Source organism: Ictidomys tridecemlineatus, chromosome 6, assembly GCF_052094955.1.
Source record: "Ictidomys tridecemlineatus isolate mIctTri1 chromosome 6, mIctTri1.hap1, whole genome shotgun sequence".
Taxonomy (NCBI): domain Eukaryota; kingdom Metazoa; phylum Chordata; class Mammalia; order Rodentia; family Sciuridae; genus Ictidomys; species Ictidomys tridecemlineatus.
Window position 1 is genome coordinate 160,358,325 of NC_135482.1, and position 15,315 is coordinate 160,373,639.

Below are 15,315 nucleotides of genomic sequence, written 5' to 3' on the forward strand. Positions count from 1 at the left end.
CTCACCCAGATCAACAGAGCAGAATACCTTTGGGAGGGGCTCTCTTCTCACCCCACTCACTGTCTCAAGGTAACAGAACTCTCTTCCTGCTGGTGAGAATCACAACTGTAAATGAAACCTTACCAGAACTGTCCAAGGGAGGAGTGTAGAAACAGCAAATTAATCATTGAGGATCACAGCACTGCAACCCAATGCCTCGTGCGTGTGATGATCTGATGGGAAACATTAGTATTCATCTTCCTTCCAGCAGTCAAAGGAGAGTTGAAAAGACCACCAATGAGTAAATCTCACTAAGCAGCAACATATGCCACAATTAATTACTTCCCTACTGAGTGCTGCACACGTGCTGTGGATGATTTCTGTCCAGATGCTTCAAACAAGCCTGAGCCTCAGTAGCTCCATTAACACAAGGGAACAATGGGAAAATACCCAACCCCATGCCAGGAACAGAGGCTGGATTAGCACATATTAGAGTTGGATTTGCTCATATTATCTCAAACACACCCCACAGAAGCTGGGGCTAGGAACACAAGCTTTGGAAGTAGGCAGACTTGAATGCCAAAAGTAGTTCTAATATGCACACCTCTGGTGGTAGAGACTACTATGCACTCCTGTACTATGCAGAAGAACAAAGTCCAGTTATTTCTCTTCTATAAGCCTCAGTTTACATACCTGCAAATTGGAGATATTCACACTTGCCTCAGAAAGCTATTCCCAGGAATATAAACATGATTCTGACCCTTGATTCCCATGAGGGAATATGAGCTATGGATAGAAATGAGACAGTAGTTAAATTTGACTTTATTATTCTTATGTGTCTAAATTTCTATTTGACATATTTGTTCAAGTAATAAATGTGAACAGAGCTTTGGCAGGAGGACTGGAGATGATGAGAAAACAACTGAATGAGAAGACCCAGACTGACAGAAATACACTCATTTATTTCAATAGTCTGAATAAAACTCAGAGGGATGGATAGGGGTAGGGGACAAGCTGTAGCACTTCCCTGACTGCCTGGCTGCTTGAGAAGCTCATTCAGAGGAGGTGTAGCCAGGACATGTGGATGCCAGAGAATATAACACTCAAGCCCTAGAGCAAGAATCACTTGGACTGAAGATGCCCCAGGAAGGGACATGGGGCTATATCCCTTTTCATATGGGTGAAAGTATGTAGGAAATAGAAAAATTAGGAAAAAGAAGTTCACAAAAGTTTTTGATTCATTTAATTTTATTAATTGATGTCTATGATTTTAATGTTATTGCTAGAACCATGTTGTTCATTAAGAGTATTTACCCACAGCTTATTTAAGTCTTCAAATACCTCTGTTTCGTTTTGTATCTATGAGGTAATATCCCAAAGAGCAGGGATGAAGTTCTACTTACTTGTCTCCCTTGACGTGGCATGAATGTGGACCAGCCATGGCAAACAGGCTGAATGTGTGCTGCGGGAACACTGCCATCTAGAGGCTACCACTTGTATTTGCACCTCACCTAGACCTGCATGTACAGGCTGTGTAATAGGTATACCCTTTCTAAGCAAAGCCTGGAATAGGTATGTAAGGCTAACACAATTGCAAAGTGGCATTTAGGTAGAAGTATGTTTATTGAAGAAAAAATATATGGAGCAGACAGATTTCAGGTTTCATTTCTGTTCACTGAAAGAACCAGTTTCACCAAACAAGCTTTAAAGGAAGAGGAACTGAATAATTCATTTTGTCAGTTACAATTTATAAAAAAGGCTCCAAGATTAACTAAATACAACTATTACAATACAATTTAAGAAGTGCCCTTTAAAAACTCTTAAATAACCCTAGTAGCAGCAAAAATGTCACACATGTGCACACCAGTATGTTACCATATGTAAACACGTATTAGTAACAATATACTTAATAACAAAAATTATGCATTTTTAAAATTTTAAATATGTACATATATGTATATAATAAAGAGAAATCTGGGCCATATTTTTTCATAAATATACAATTCCTGATACCAAAAACAAAGTGACAATAATACACACAAATGCATTTTATCATAAGGCATGTTGAATGACAGTTCACAATACTCAAGGGGCATCATGTGGCTGCAGAGGGCAAACTTTCCAAAAGTCTCCGCCGAGTAGTGATCCTTGCACACCGAGGGCACCGGGATGACTGGAAGCACTGTTTGTGAAAGCAAGCCCTGCATGCTGCAAGCAAGACAACACACCATCTTGTTTTCTCGTATGTGAATGATGCTCATTCCCATCCCAGGGAGGCAGGGATCTAAATCAGAACCCAGAGTCTTGCAAAAAGTAATCAGCCAGGTTAAAATTCACACGTGTTATAAATTACCTGACAAGTCATGAACATGATGCTCACAGAGTCTAAAGAACATAGAATATGCCATATAGTGTCCCCAGATCTGCCCAAACATGTGGCAGGGGTTCCCCAGCCTTTGAGAGAATTGGTGGCTGAGGACCCTTTGGAGGTGGCACTGCTTCTCTGGAAATGGCCCTAAATGGAGAGAGCTGCTTTATTCAACATCATGCCCCCTTCCTGGCAACAGCCTGCATCCAGTGACTGGTCACTGTGGAGTGTCTGACCCAGCCAGCTCTCTGTCCCCAAGTTGGAACAATGATGAAAGGCCACCCAGGCTCCAGAGTTCCCCCACTGGATGGGCTTGAGACTTGAGTTCAACCACAGGACAGGTGAACTTTTCCCCCTGTCTGATCCTGTTGGCTTCATGTCCCCCACAGAGATATTCTGTATGGAAATTTCTGCCTCTCTTGATGGGAAACCTGTCCTGCAGGCCTGCAACACTGCTTAAAGGGTAAGGGGAGACAACCCTGGGATGGCCTAAGTGGAGAATGTACCCATAAAAAGGGACATGTTACTAAAATCTCTCTTGATAAAACATGAATCCAGAGTACAGGATTCCCTTGGGCACTGATATCCTAGAATAAACACCAGCAACCTTTTCTGTAAAGAACCACAGAGTAAAGGTTTTAGGCCTGGGGGGCCACATGGCCTCTATAACAGCTCCTCAACTCCACCAAAGTAGCACAAAAGGAACAGGAGATAACAATTCATGATCCAATTACAAAACAGGGCAAGCCCAGGCAAAAGCAGGAACATCTCCTCTACCCAAAACCCCAGCAGACCTTATCCTTTATCCCTGCTCCACCAAATATTCCTCCCCATGGACCCCAAACTGGGTCATCTCCAACCCATCACACAACCACACTGCACTTTTAAGAAAAACCTGTGCCCAAGTTATTAAGCTATTATGCAGCTGAAGTTAACTCTGTGATTAAGTCATTAAACTTAAATTTGCAGCTAAGCTAAGTGACTACTAAGTTTCTGCTAGTTATTAAAATACCTGAACATCTTCTACAAGTTGCCGTCTGAAATGGGAAGATGACAGTTGTACTCCGGCAAAATTCACAAATGAAGCCCTTTCCCTGACAGAGCTGTAAAAGAAAGCATCAGAAAGTCAGAAACTGGAAATGCTTCTCTTGACACAGAAACTGAGTTAGCAATTTTACAGAACTTGATAATCATCAATTTTGGATGTCTATGATTTTAGCTTCTAAAAAACTAGATAAGAACAATAACAAAAAAAGGCACATAACATCCATTTCTCACCAAGTCAGTTTAAAACACAGAAAGATCATGATTTTAAACTTTGTTTATTTGTCCCTCTTTCTGAGACAGACTCTTGCTAGCTGCCCAGGCTGGCCTTGAACTCCTAGGTCAAGGGATCTTCCTGCCTCAGCTGGGACTACAGATGCCTGCCACCACACCGGACTCTCAACTTGTGTTCTTAAATGATGGAATTTCATTTCCATGCTACACTGCAATCTTCCAGTTCATGCAGACACAGAGTTTCTGTTCTGTTACATAGGAGTCCATGTGGCTGTTTCAAGCGGACTGGGATCAAGCAGCTCCAGCACCCAGAGTAAGTCCCAGGGCCCTGGCTTGCAGCCCAGCTCTCACAGTAATCAGCAGGATGATTTGGGTCCATTAATTCAAAGCTCTGAACATCAGTCTCCTCATCTGTAAATGGTGTTGCTGGCACTACACTCAGAGTTTGTGGGAGTTAATGGTCTCATGTAAAAAGTATGCTGCACAGGCCCTGGCTTGGGGACAGGTCAGGGACCCACCCGCTCCCAGCAAACCCTCACCTCACAGCTGGCCACATGTGCAAGAGCTGCTTTCAGAATGTCCTTGAGTAAGGGTGCCAGCAGCCCTCTCTTGGTCCTGAGGAGGTCCTCCAGGGAGAACACGTGGAGGGCTTCAGTCAAGTGTCTGGGAACCTGCTTGAACTCCTTTAATGCACTGCCAGAGAGGAAGCACAGGGATTCAGGAAGACACCCACACAGTACACAGAGGTAGGAAGGACAGGGCAGGTGCTTTCTCTTGGCACTCACCATTAATATTTTAAATCAATAAAAAAATACCTACGAGAACACCAGTGAATCTTGTGTACCACTCTACTTATTGCAAGTGTGCTTAGATGCCAGGAAGAAACTGAAATTCCATAAAACGTGATTCCAAGACTGTGCAGAGAAATGCAACTCAGGCAGGCTGCCCCAACCCTCCTTGCACAGAGAAAACAGAATACTTTTTTTTTGTTTGTTTTTGTTTTTGTTTGGTTTGGTTTGGTAGTGGGGATTGAACCCAGGGTTGCTCCACCACTGAACTACATCCCCAACCTTTTATATTTTTTATAATATTAAAAATATACTTTCGATCCTCCTGACTCTGCCTATAGGATTACAGGCATGAGTCACTGCACCCAGTGGAACATTTGATTTTCAACTCTTAAAAATGTGTACCAATTCCCCCATCTTTCCTGCCCCCATACCCACTTCCTTCCTTTTACCCCCCTTTACCCAATGAAAGTTCCTTCATTTTTCTTCTCATGTCCCCCTCACCCTCATTATGGATCAGCATCCATTTATCAGAGAGAATATTCAGCCTTTGTTTTTTGGGATTGGCTTACTTTGTTTAGCATTATATTCTCCAAATCCATCCTGCAAATTCAATAATTTTATTCTCTTTTAATGCTGAGTGATATTCCATTGTGTATATATACCAGTTTCCTTATCCATTCATCTATTGAAGAGCATCTAGACTGCACATAGGGTGCAATGCTACATTGTGTACAACCAGAGAAATGAAAATTTGTTCTGCAATTGTGTTCAATGAATAAGAGTGAATTCTGCTATCATATATCTAATTAAAATAAAATAATTAATTTTTAAAAAGAAAATGAATTAAAAAAAACAGGAATAGTCACTTAAAAAACCATTGAAAGTGCTCTGGGAGCAAGAGTCAATGAAAACCTCTTTACTTCCAGGAAATGAGGAGATCAGGAAATTGAGTGTAAACACTGCCAATAATCTCCATTGCTGTCTGCAGGAAAAAAGGTGATTAGAGAAAGTTTATGCAGAACCTACTGAAAACTTTCCCTCTTTCTCTGCCCACATCTTACTTTAAAAAATTAGTAATAAACATTTATTTAATAAAAAATATATGTACCTAGTACCATTTGATTATCATGAAATCAAAATGACACCCTGTTCATTCCAATTTAATTTCAAGGGTATCAGTGCCAGTGACTGTTGTGACAGCTAGCAAGAGAATTACTGCTCACAAACAGGTATGTGACTCCAAATCTGTAAATCCAGCACAGGGCTGAAGACTAAGGCATCAGAGTGCCAGCAGTCATGGTTACCTGAGTAACCAAAGGCATCTAAACCTTACCCTGGTCTCCTTCTGAATATCCTAAAACAGTTACTGGCAGCCTGTGCTGGACCTGGCACTCCACGAAGTCATATTGGCTTAATTCTCCATCCAGCATGGGACACTTACTCATGCTGCACCCTCTGGTGGAGGTTCCAGATTCCTCTTCTTGATTCCAACTTACCCTTCAGGCTCAGGCTTTTCCCCCAGGAAGCCTGGTCTACTCCCAACCCCACCCCATCCCTACGTGTGCTCCATACCGCCTCTTCTGTACCCTCATGGTAACATGCAGTCTGACATGTGTAACATGAAGTCTGACCATGAGCTGTCGGACTTTCCCTCTGCACTTAACGTATATTTGCTAACTTTTTAAATTTGAAGCACAGAATGGCTATTTCACAAGATTTGGTCAAAGGGAGGATGTGTGGGTTTTACATGTCATAGATGAGGAAAATGGAGACCCTGAGAAGCACTAACCTGTCAGGCCCATGATACCAGATGGGGCTGAGGGGCCAATAACTACTGATACAGATACATGGCCCTTCCTAGGAAATTAAATCCAAAAGCAACATATCACCATGATGAAAGATATAAATCTAAACAAAATATTCTAAAAGCCTATGACCTCATTTATTATAATGAATATCTTAACCCCCTTAAGTCACTGACTCTTCTTTCACTTAAAAATAAATTATATTCCTATACATCAGTATTGAATCAACTAAAGGAAAAATTAGGAAAACTATACCATTCACAATAGCCTCAAAAAAAAAAAATTGGGAATCCAACAACAGAGGTGAAAGACCTCTACAATGAAAACTACAGAAAGAAACTGAAGACCTTAAAAGATCTCCCATAGGCAGAATTATTATTGTCAAAATGGACATACTACCAAGGGCCCTACACAGATTCAATGCAGTTCCTATTAAAATTCCAATGACATTTTTCATATAAATAGAAAAGGCAGTCATGAAATTCATTTGGAAAAATAAGAGGCCCAGACTAGCAAAAGTAATCCTCTGTGAGAAAAGCAAAGCAGAAGGCATCACAATACGAGAAGTTAAGTTATACTACAGAGCTAGCATAACAAAAACAGCATGGTACTGCACTGAAATGGTACAGAAGAGAAACCCATATAAATACAGTTATCTCACACTAGACAAAGGCACCATAAACATACCTTAGAGAAAAGATAGCCTCTTCAACAAATGGTGCTGGGAAAACTAGAAATCCATATGCAACAAAATGAAATTAGAGCCCTATCACTCACCCAAATCAAAGTGGACCAGAGACCCTGTGCCTACTCAAAGAATAAGTAGGCCCAACTCTCTATCATGTTGGCTTTGGAACTGAATTCCTCAATAAGACTTCTAAAGTTCAAGAAGCAAAATAAAAAAAAATCAATAAATGGGATGTATAAAACTAAAAAGCTTCTTCACAGCAAAGGAAACAATCAAAAATGTAAACAGAGTGCCTACAGAATGGGAGAAAATCTTTGCCATCTGCACCTTAGATAGAGCATTAAATTCCAGAGTATACAGAGAACTCAAAAAAAACATAACACCAAAAAAAAAATATAACTCAATCGATAAATGGGCAAAGGAACTGAACAGGCACATCAAAGAAGAAATATGATCAGTCCACAAATATATGAAAAAAATGCTCAACTTGTCTAGCAATGAGAGAAATGCAAATTAAAACTATATTGAGATTCCACCTCACTCCAGTCAGAATGGCAATTATCAAGAATACAAGCAACAATAAATGTTGGTGAGGATGTTGGGGAAAGGTACACTGTTACATTGCTGCTGGAACTGCAAATTGGTGCAATCATTCTGGAAAGCAGTGTGGAGATCCCTCACCAATCTTGGAATGGAACCACCCTTTGACTGAATTATCCCACTCCTCAACATATACACAAAGGACAGTGTGACATGGCCACATCAATGTTTATAGCAGCTCAATTCACAATAGCTAAGCTATGGAACCAACCTAGGTGTCCTTCAACAGATGAATGGGTAAAAAAAAAAAAGTAATACACACACACACATAATAGAATATTAATCAGCCATAAAAAAAGAATAAAATTATGGCATTTGCTGGAAAATGGATGGAACTGGAGACTCTCATGCTAAGTAAAATAACCCAATCTCAAAAAACCAAAGGCTGAATGTTCTCAATGTTCTCATTGAGATGATAACTGGGGGGAGGGAAGAATAGAAGTTCACTGGATTAGACAAAGAAGAATAAGGGAGGGTGGGGCAATGGAAATAGGAAAGACAGTAGAATGAATCAGATAAAACTTTCCTATGTTCACATATGAACATATGATCAGTGTAACTCCAAATCATGTACAACCACAAGAATGGGAAGTAATGTTCCATGTATGTATAATATGTCAAAATACACTATGCTATCACGTATAGCTAAAAATAAAAAAAAAATCTCTCATTGAATTCACATCTAAATCTTTACTGACTGACTGGCAGTCCATCCTATGCATGTAGTATCAATTTAAGTACCATCCATCCTGTTATTAAACACCTGCTAGATTTTAAACATGATTTTTTATTTTAAAAACTACATTTTAGCTAAATCTGTGTTCATATCACAAGTTTATCCTTAAGATAAGCTTCTAGAGTAGAGTCAGAGGGCTGTGATCTCGCCCCTCTCCTGCTGGGGAACTGAACAGGCCCCTTGCTCATAGCAGCATTATTCATAAAGCAGCGAAGCGACCCAAGTGTCCTTCAGTGGATCGATACAGGCCCACAGGAATACTGTCCAGCCTTATAAAAGAAAGAAATTCTTTTTTTAAACCTTTATTTTATTTATTTATTTTTCATGGGGTGCTGAGGATGGAACCCAGTGCCTCACACATGCTAGCACAGAAGGAAATTCTGACACATGAATCAACATGGATGAATCTTGAGGACATTTTATTATGTGAAATAAGCCACAAAAAGACAAATACTATCAGATTCCACTTGTATGAGGCACTGAGAGTAGTCACTATTCATAGAAATGTAAAGTAGAAAGGTATTTTCTAGGGGACAGGGAAGGAAACAGGCAGGTGTGTTGAACATAGACGTAATTTCCAGTTTGCAAGAGGAAAAGAGTTCTGCAGATGGACAGTGGTGATGAGAGCTCAGCAATGTGAATGGACAGAGCACCACTGAACTGCCTCTAACATGATTGAGATGGTAAATTTGAGGGCTGGGGTTGTGGCTCAGTGTACAGTCTCACCTAGAATTTGTGAGGCCCTGGATTCAATCCTCAGAACCACATAAAGATAAATAAATATATTGTGTCCATCTACCACTAAAAGAATATTTAAAAAAAGATGGTAAATTTGCAGCCATACATATTCACTACAATTTATTAATAACAACTAAAAAGCCATTAGCTAGAGTTGTTTCATCCTTATCCTGGCCCATTCTTCTTACTCCTCTAGTGACTTAGCAATTTTGAGAGGTGGTCTGCATTCCCAAGGACAGCCATGAGGTAATCACCATGTTAAGAAGCCCTGTGACCTGGGGAGCAAGTTCCCAGAGGCACTCAGAGGATCAGCAGCTTGAAGAGGGAACACAGACTGTCTCAGTCAAGAATCATACCTGGCAGCAAACCTGCAGGTCTTCAATAGCTTCTTGATATGAAAAAGCTGCTCCTGGATGTCCTAAGGTGAGAAACCAAACAGAAAAATTTAAATATTTATTTATTTATTTATTTATTTAATTGTTGGTCGTTCAAAACATTACATAGTTCTTAATACATCATATTTCACAGTTTGATTCAAGCGGGTTATGAACTCCCAACTTTACCCCGTATACAGATTGCTGTATCACATCAGTTACCCTTCCATTGATTGACATATTGCCTTTCTAGTGTCTGATGTATTCTGCTGTCAGTTCTATTCTCTACTATCCCCCCTCCCCTCCCCTCCCCTCCCCTTTTCTCTCTCTACCCCTACTACTGTAAATCATTTCTTCCATTTGTATTATCTTGTCTTACCCCTCCTTTCCTCTTATATATCATTTTGTATAACCCTGAGGATTGGGTAGGGACGAAGAGCTTGAGAAGAAGATTTACATTAAACAGGGATGAGAGGTGGGAGGGAAAGGGAGTGAGAAGGGAAATCGCATGGAAAGGGAAGGCGATCCTCAGGGTTATACAAAATGATAAATATTTAAATAACAACCAATAATATTGGAGATGTACACGTCAAAGTGAAATGCTACTTTTCACCACCGTGGAATGGCACCCCTGGAGAAAACAAACCTTTAAAGCAAACAGCCTCTAGAGCAGGGGTTCAGAACTGAATCCACAGATTCACAAAGGGTCCTGGATGGATCCAGGTACTGTGGAGCCTGAAGCTTTACACAACTTTAGGACTTTCTTCAAGAAAAACACAAATTATGTATTAATATAAAGATTTAGTAGGGGCCTTGGAAAGGAGTCTGTGTAAGTGAGGGCCCCAGAGGTCAAGCTTCATTTACATCACAGTCCATCTGCCTCTCAGAAGGTCCGAATGGGATGCCCTGAAACTAGAGTGCCCTGGGACACTTAGCTGAACTCACTTCCCCTGCAGAGGCACCTGCTCACCTTTACCCTGTCCAGTTCCTTGACTTTCGCATAGAGGTTCTGGCCGATGCTCAGCAGATTGAAAATGGGTTGGTGCCATATGCTATCCAGGAGCTTTTTGGAGAAATTGCTGACGTGGTACTTCCTGAAGTCCCACATCATCAGGATCCGTGCAGGGATGCAGGACTCTGCATACGAGTAGCAGCAGTCACAGAAATACTTCCCCAGATATTCACAGTACCGGAGGCGCTTCACAAACTCTGCCAAGCACATCAGAGACGGAGTGTCACACACCTAAGGCTGGAAATCAACCCAGAGCTGCCCACCACCACCAATTCCTATGCAAGGTTCAAAGACTCCAATGGCTGTTTTTAAGATGGTAAAGTCATACATGACCTCATGACAGCTGGAAAAACACTGGCAGGACTTGGGAATTTACACTGTAGACGCTTACAAGCTTTGCTATAGGGGATAGATGTTGGAAAATTAGAACCCTCCCTAAATACTCCTGGGTTTGGAAGATGGATAAAGCAAACTGCAATGTAACAAAAAGAGCATTCCATTTAGGATCTTACGAGCACAGACTCCACTTGTCACAGGAAAACCTAAGACAGCTCAGAATCTCTTAGGCCAACTGTCCTGAAACCACAAAATGCAACTTAGAACTGGATTCAATATCACACACAGGAAGAGTGCTTTGTAAATACCAAAGCAGTACATACACAATACTAGGAAGCGGCATGCAAAAGAGTTGCCTGACATGTCAGAGAGAAAAATACAAAAATGAACAAAGGATGGGAACAGGTCCAACATGGAAAGCAAAGCAATAACCAAAAGAAATGTAAAAAACAATCTTCATAAGAGTCGGGGAAGTGTGTATTAAAGCAGTGAGATACTCTGTTCTCCTCCACAGTGTCACAATCTAGATGACTTAGAACAGGTGAGGTGTCCAGGGGCAGGCACTCACCCCAGGAATATCCTTTTAGGAGCACACTGCTGGGACATGCTTCAGTGTTAGGTGTGTAGCAGTAATCCCAACTCCATGATTCCATCAGACAAATGCCAGCAGGCACATGGACACACACAAAGGTAGTCACTAAAGTACCCCCAAGATGGGGATGGGGGAGCAGCAACCAAAGTTTGCATCAAAAGGCAACTCGCTCCTTAAGTGCAGCACTCTCAGTGTAAAGTGCAGTGCTTCAGCATGAAGTGCTACACCCCAGAGGGCGAGAGGGAAGTCGTGGGGAGGCACACCCCAGTTACTGGTAGACATAATATGATGTCAATTTTGTTTTTAAAAATACATACATACATAGTCTAGATGCCACTAAGAGCTAATAGTGAATATTTCTGGAAAGTGGGTGAAAATGATTGCTGCTCTTCACACTTTTTAATTTGCAAACATGAATTGGCACTATTTTAGGAAACTTCCCTAATAAAATAAATCAATAAATGAAAAGCATAAACATAAAAGTGACAAATATCCCTGCACTTACCACTAGAAGGAAAATGATCCACCTGGAATCTCCCAGGTGCCCCTCCCTCAACACTAGGGTCTAAAATGAGCCAGGTTTGAAAGCTGGATATTTATCATCCTTGGTTTGACTCATGTGCCTTTCTAACTAACATGCCTGGGGGAGGAGTAATATCACCAGTTGACATATTCAATGACGTACACTGTGGGAATTAATGAAATAATGGTTGGGAATGCAGCTACTATAGGACCAGCACACTGCAGATTCTGAATAAGGTTTCCAAAGAATGGCTTGAAAACTATACAAGCCCTGAGGAGCAACCTTTCTCCAGGACCTCCTCTGTGCCACACACTGCTTACATGTCAGACATATGCTATATCAGACTGTGTGAGGTAGGGGATATTATTTCCTTATTTCATTGATGAAAACACAAGTAATGGGAGTCAAGTCAAGGCAGGGGCAAGCAAGCAGGAAGCAGGCGAGCAGGATTCTAATCCAGGCCTGGGCTGGCAGAGCTCCAGTGATGGCTGTCAAGCCCTGCACCTCCTCTGCTGCACTTGGTGGAGGGAAGGGGAAGAGCTGATGCCTCTGCTTCTGCCCAAATTATCCCTCAGTCCCAGGTCACACTCAGAGCTGATTTTTAAAAGCAAACTAACACAGTGGGTTTGCATTCCTTATGCTCCATAAGGTGCCATGAACGCTGAATTAGCCAACGCTGAACCACTGCTCCTGGGGAAGACAGGGCCAGGAACCCACGGGCATCCCCTAATTACATTTCCAGCAATGGATCAACTTACAACTCTATTTCATGTATATTTCTGTTTTAAAACACCCTAATTAATATATTTTGTTGGTTTATGACATTGAATTCAAAGCCAAAAGCACTATAAACCAAATTTTCTCCATAAGAACAGTCATAACTTTATTGTGCTTAGGGACACTATTTAGCACCTCAGCATTATGCTCAGAGGTCATTTTAAACAGTGAAATCACCACCACCAATAACATCAACAACAAAAAATCAGAAAAATGCTACAAACATGGCAGGAAATAAAGTATAAAAGATATCTTTTGGCCTCTATACTCTACATTCTTGATTAAACTTGGTAAGACTGGAGGAGAAAGAAGGAAACAAGGGGCCAATAAATCTTCCTAATGGAATTCATCTTCCCCTAACATCTAAAACCCCTAACGTCTCAACATCTGTTCACTAATTCATTAAACTTCCTACAAGGCACAGGACATCCCCCAAAACATTAAACTTCCTACAAGGCACAGGACATCCCCCAAAACAAAGGCAACAGCACTAACAGAAAAATCCTTCTCTAAGCAGCAATTGTTCTTCTGTGAAAAGTTAATGAGGTATTCTAAAACAGTGTTGTCCAAATAGAACTTTCTGGAAATGTTTTATAGATATAAAACATTTGCTTTCCAACACAGTAGCCATGTGTTACATATGATAGTTTTTGTATTATTCATTCATCGCACAATTAATTAATCATTTAATTTAATCATAGCCACATGAGTAAGTGGCTATCATATTGTATAGAGAAGTTAAAGAATACATCCAACTTAAGAAATAACTAAATGCATGGTATGAAATTCAACTGGAATCCACATGAAATAATTAGCTATAATTGATGTCTTAAGAGCAGCAAATGAAAATGGACTACTAGCAGACAATATTGAATTGAATTGTATTTATTTATTTATTTATTTATTTATTTATTTATTTATTTATTTATTTATTTTGGTGTGCTGTTTGTCATCGTCATTTTTAGGATATGCTTAGTAGTAAAGGGTGAAATGTCAGGTTCACAGTGTGAGATTAAAAGCAACTAAGAATGATAACTAAATTCTATGTGAAATTCCAAATTGGTTTATGGAAAAAAATAAAGGACAGTGGTAAAAAACCTGAAAAAAAATCTATAAAGTCTATAATTAGTGGTACTGCACCAATGCTAATGTCTGAGATTTACTAATTTTACTGTGATTACATAAGATGTTGACATTGGGGGAAGCTCGGAGAAAGGGATTTGGGAACTGACTGTACTATTTTTGCAATAATTCTTTTAAGTCTAAAATTATCTCCGAATACAAAGTTAAAAAAGTTATCCCAAGAGCTAAAGGAAGTTTGCAGGAAAAGCTCCAAATGGTTAACACGTCATGAACAACTACGCCCATAGTTGTTAAGGTCCTGTACGATCTGTGCTCCTGCTGGCCCCTCCAGCCTGCACTCTCTCTTTCTCACTCTCCAGCCACACAGGGTTTCTTTTCAGCTGCCACAGGCACTCTGCACATGATGAGCACCCACTTTTAGGAAACAATCCTTTCTTACAAAACTTCTCACTCCCAGTAGCCCTGCCTCAAGAGCAGATTAAGTTCCCTTGCTGTAATGGAGTTTTACTCAACCACAAAAAAGAATGAAATGATTTCTTTTACAGGAAAATGGATGAACTTGAGACCATTGGGTTAAGGAAAATAAGCCAAACTCAGAAAGTCAAGAGTCATTATGTTTTCTTTCATATGTGGAGGCTAAAGAGGAAAAAGGAACAGAAAGATGAGGGCTGGGGACATTACTTAAAGTCAAAGGGAGATCAGTAGAGGACAGGAAAGATACTAGGAGGAGGCAGGAAGGGAGAGAAAGGAGAAACACTGGGGAATGATATTGGCCAAATTACATTGTTGTATCATGTGCATGTACAACAAATCCATAAGAATGAATCTTACCGTTTTGTACAATTAAGAACTGTGAGAAAAAAGTTGCTTGCTATAAACCCCATAATACTTTCACCTTTCTCTTTCCTTACATACAACACCCTTGGTTTTATTTGCATGGTTGATGATTTATGTGGACTCCACAAAGGCAAGACCATGTTTAAAATTCACCACAGTGCCAAATCTGTAGACACACAGCTCCATGTTTAAACAAACTCAGGAAGTTCTTAAGAAGTTAGTGGGATTCACAGTCACATGTCTATAGTTTCTGACTCACGAATCTGATATTTACTGAGGCACCAGGACACAGTGGGGCACCAACAGACTAACTGAGTAAATGAGTCAGTTAAAGAAAACTGGTTCTAACTACGATGCCTGTCATCCAATACAGCAGAGGAAGTCCAGACAGACTTCTGCTTTCTATTTTTATCTAGAGCACATGACAGAAGTGAAAGGAATTCCCAGTCCCAAGTGGGAAACTTGCTGGGGGAAGCCTGGCTTCTTAGGCCTCAGCCCAGAAATGATCCTGGCAGGCTACCTCCTCCAACTCTCTCTGAAAAAGCTGCCCAGCTCCCAGGCAAGCCATTCATTCTCTCAACAAACAACCTTTGAGGACCAGCTATGAGCCCAGCACTCTTCTAGGAGTCGATGATAAAACAATGAACAAAACCAGTAACATATCAGCCTCCCAGTTTATAATCTAGTGATGGAGACAGTCAATGAGACAAATCAGTGAAATAAAAAGTTTCTAGGAAGAACATGCTACCAATAAAACATAATGACAGCTAACACAAAGTGTTCGTGTAATTGCTTGTG

At 40.5% G+C, this 15,315-nt stretch overlaps 1 protein-coding gene across 1 annotated transcript in view; it reads right to left on the reverse strand.

Annotated features, from left to right (window-relative positions):
- Window positions 1-1,583: 1,583 nt before the first annotated feature.
- The window catches only part of Rubcnl (rubicon like autophagy enhancer), a 19,424-nt gene continuing 5,692 nt past the window's right edge, over window positions 1,584-15,315 (reverse strand). The window contains exons 3-8 of the mRNA XM_078015923.1: window positions 11,412-11,518; window positions 10,328-10,600; window positions 9,340-9,401; window positions 4,165-4,318; window positions 3,360-3,450; window positions 1,584-2,187 (exon numbers count right to left, since the gene is read on the reverse strand). Coding sequence (XP_077872049.1) covers window positions 2,075-2,187; window positions 3,360-3,450; window positions 4,165-4,318; window positions 9,340-9,401; window positions 10,328-10,600; window positions 11,412-11,518 — 800 coding nt within the window. The 3' untranslated portion in view covers window positions 1,584-2,074. The remainder of the gene's footprint in view (window positions 2,188-3,359; window positions 3,451-4,164; window positions 4,319-9,339; window positions 9,402-10,327; window positions 10,601-11,411; window positions 11,519-15,315) is intronic.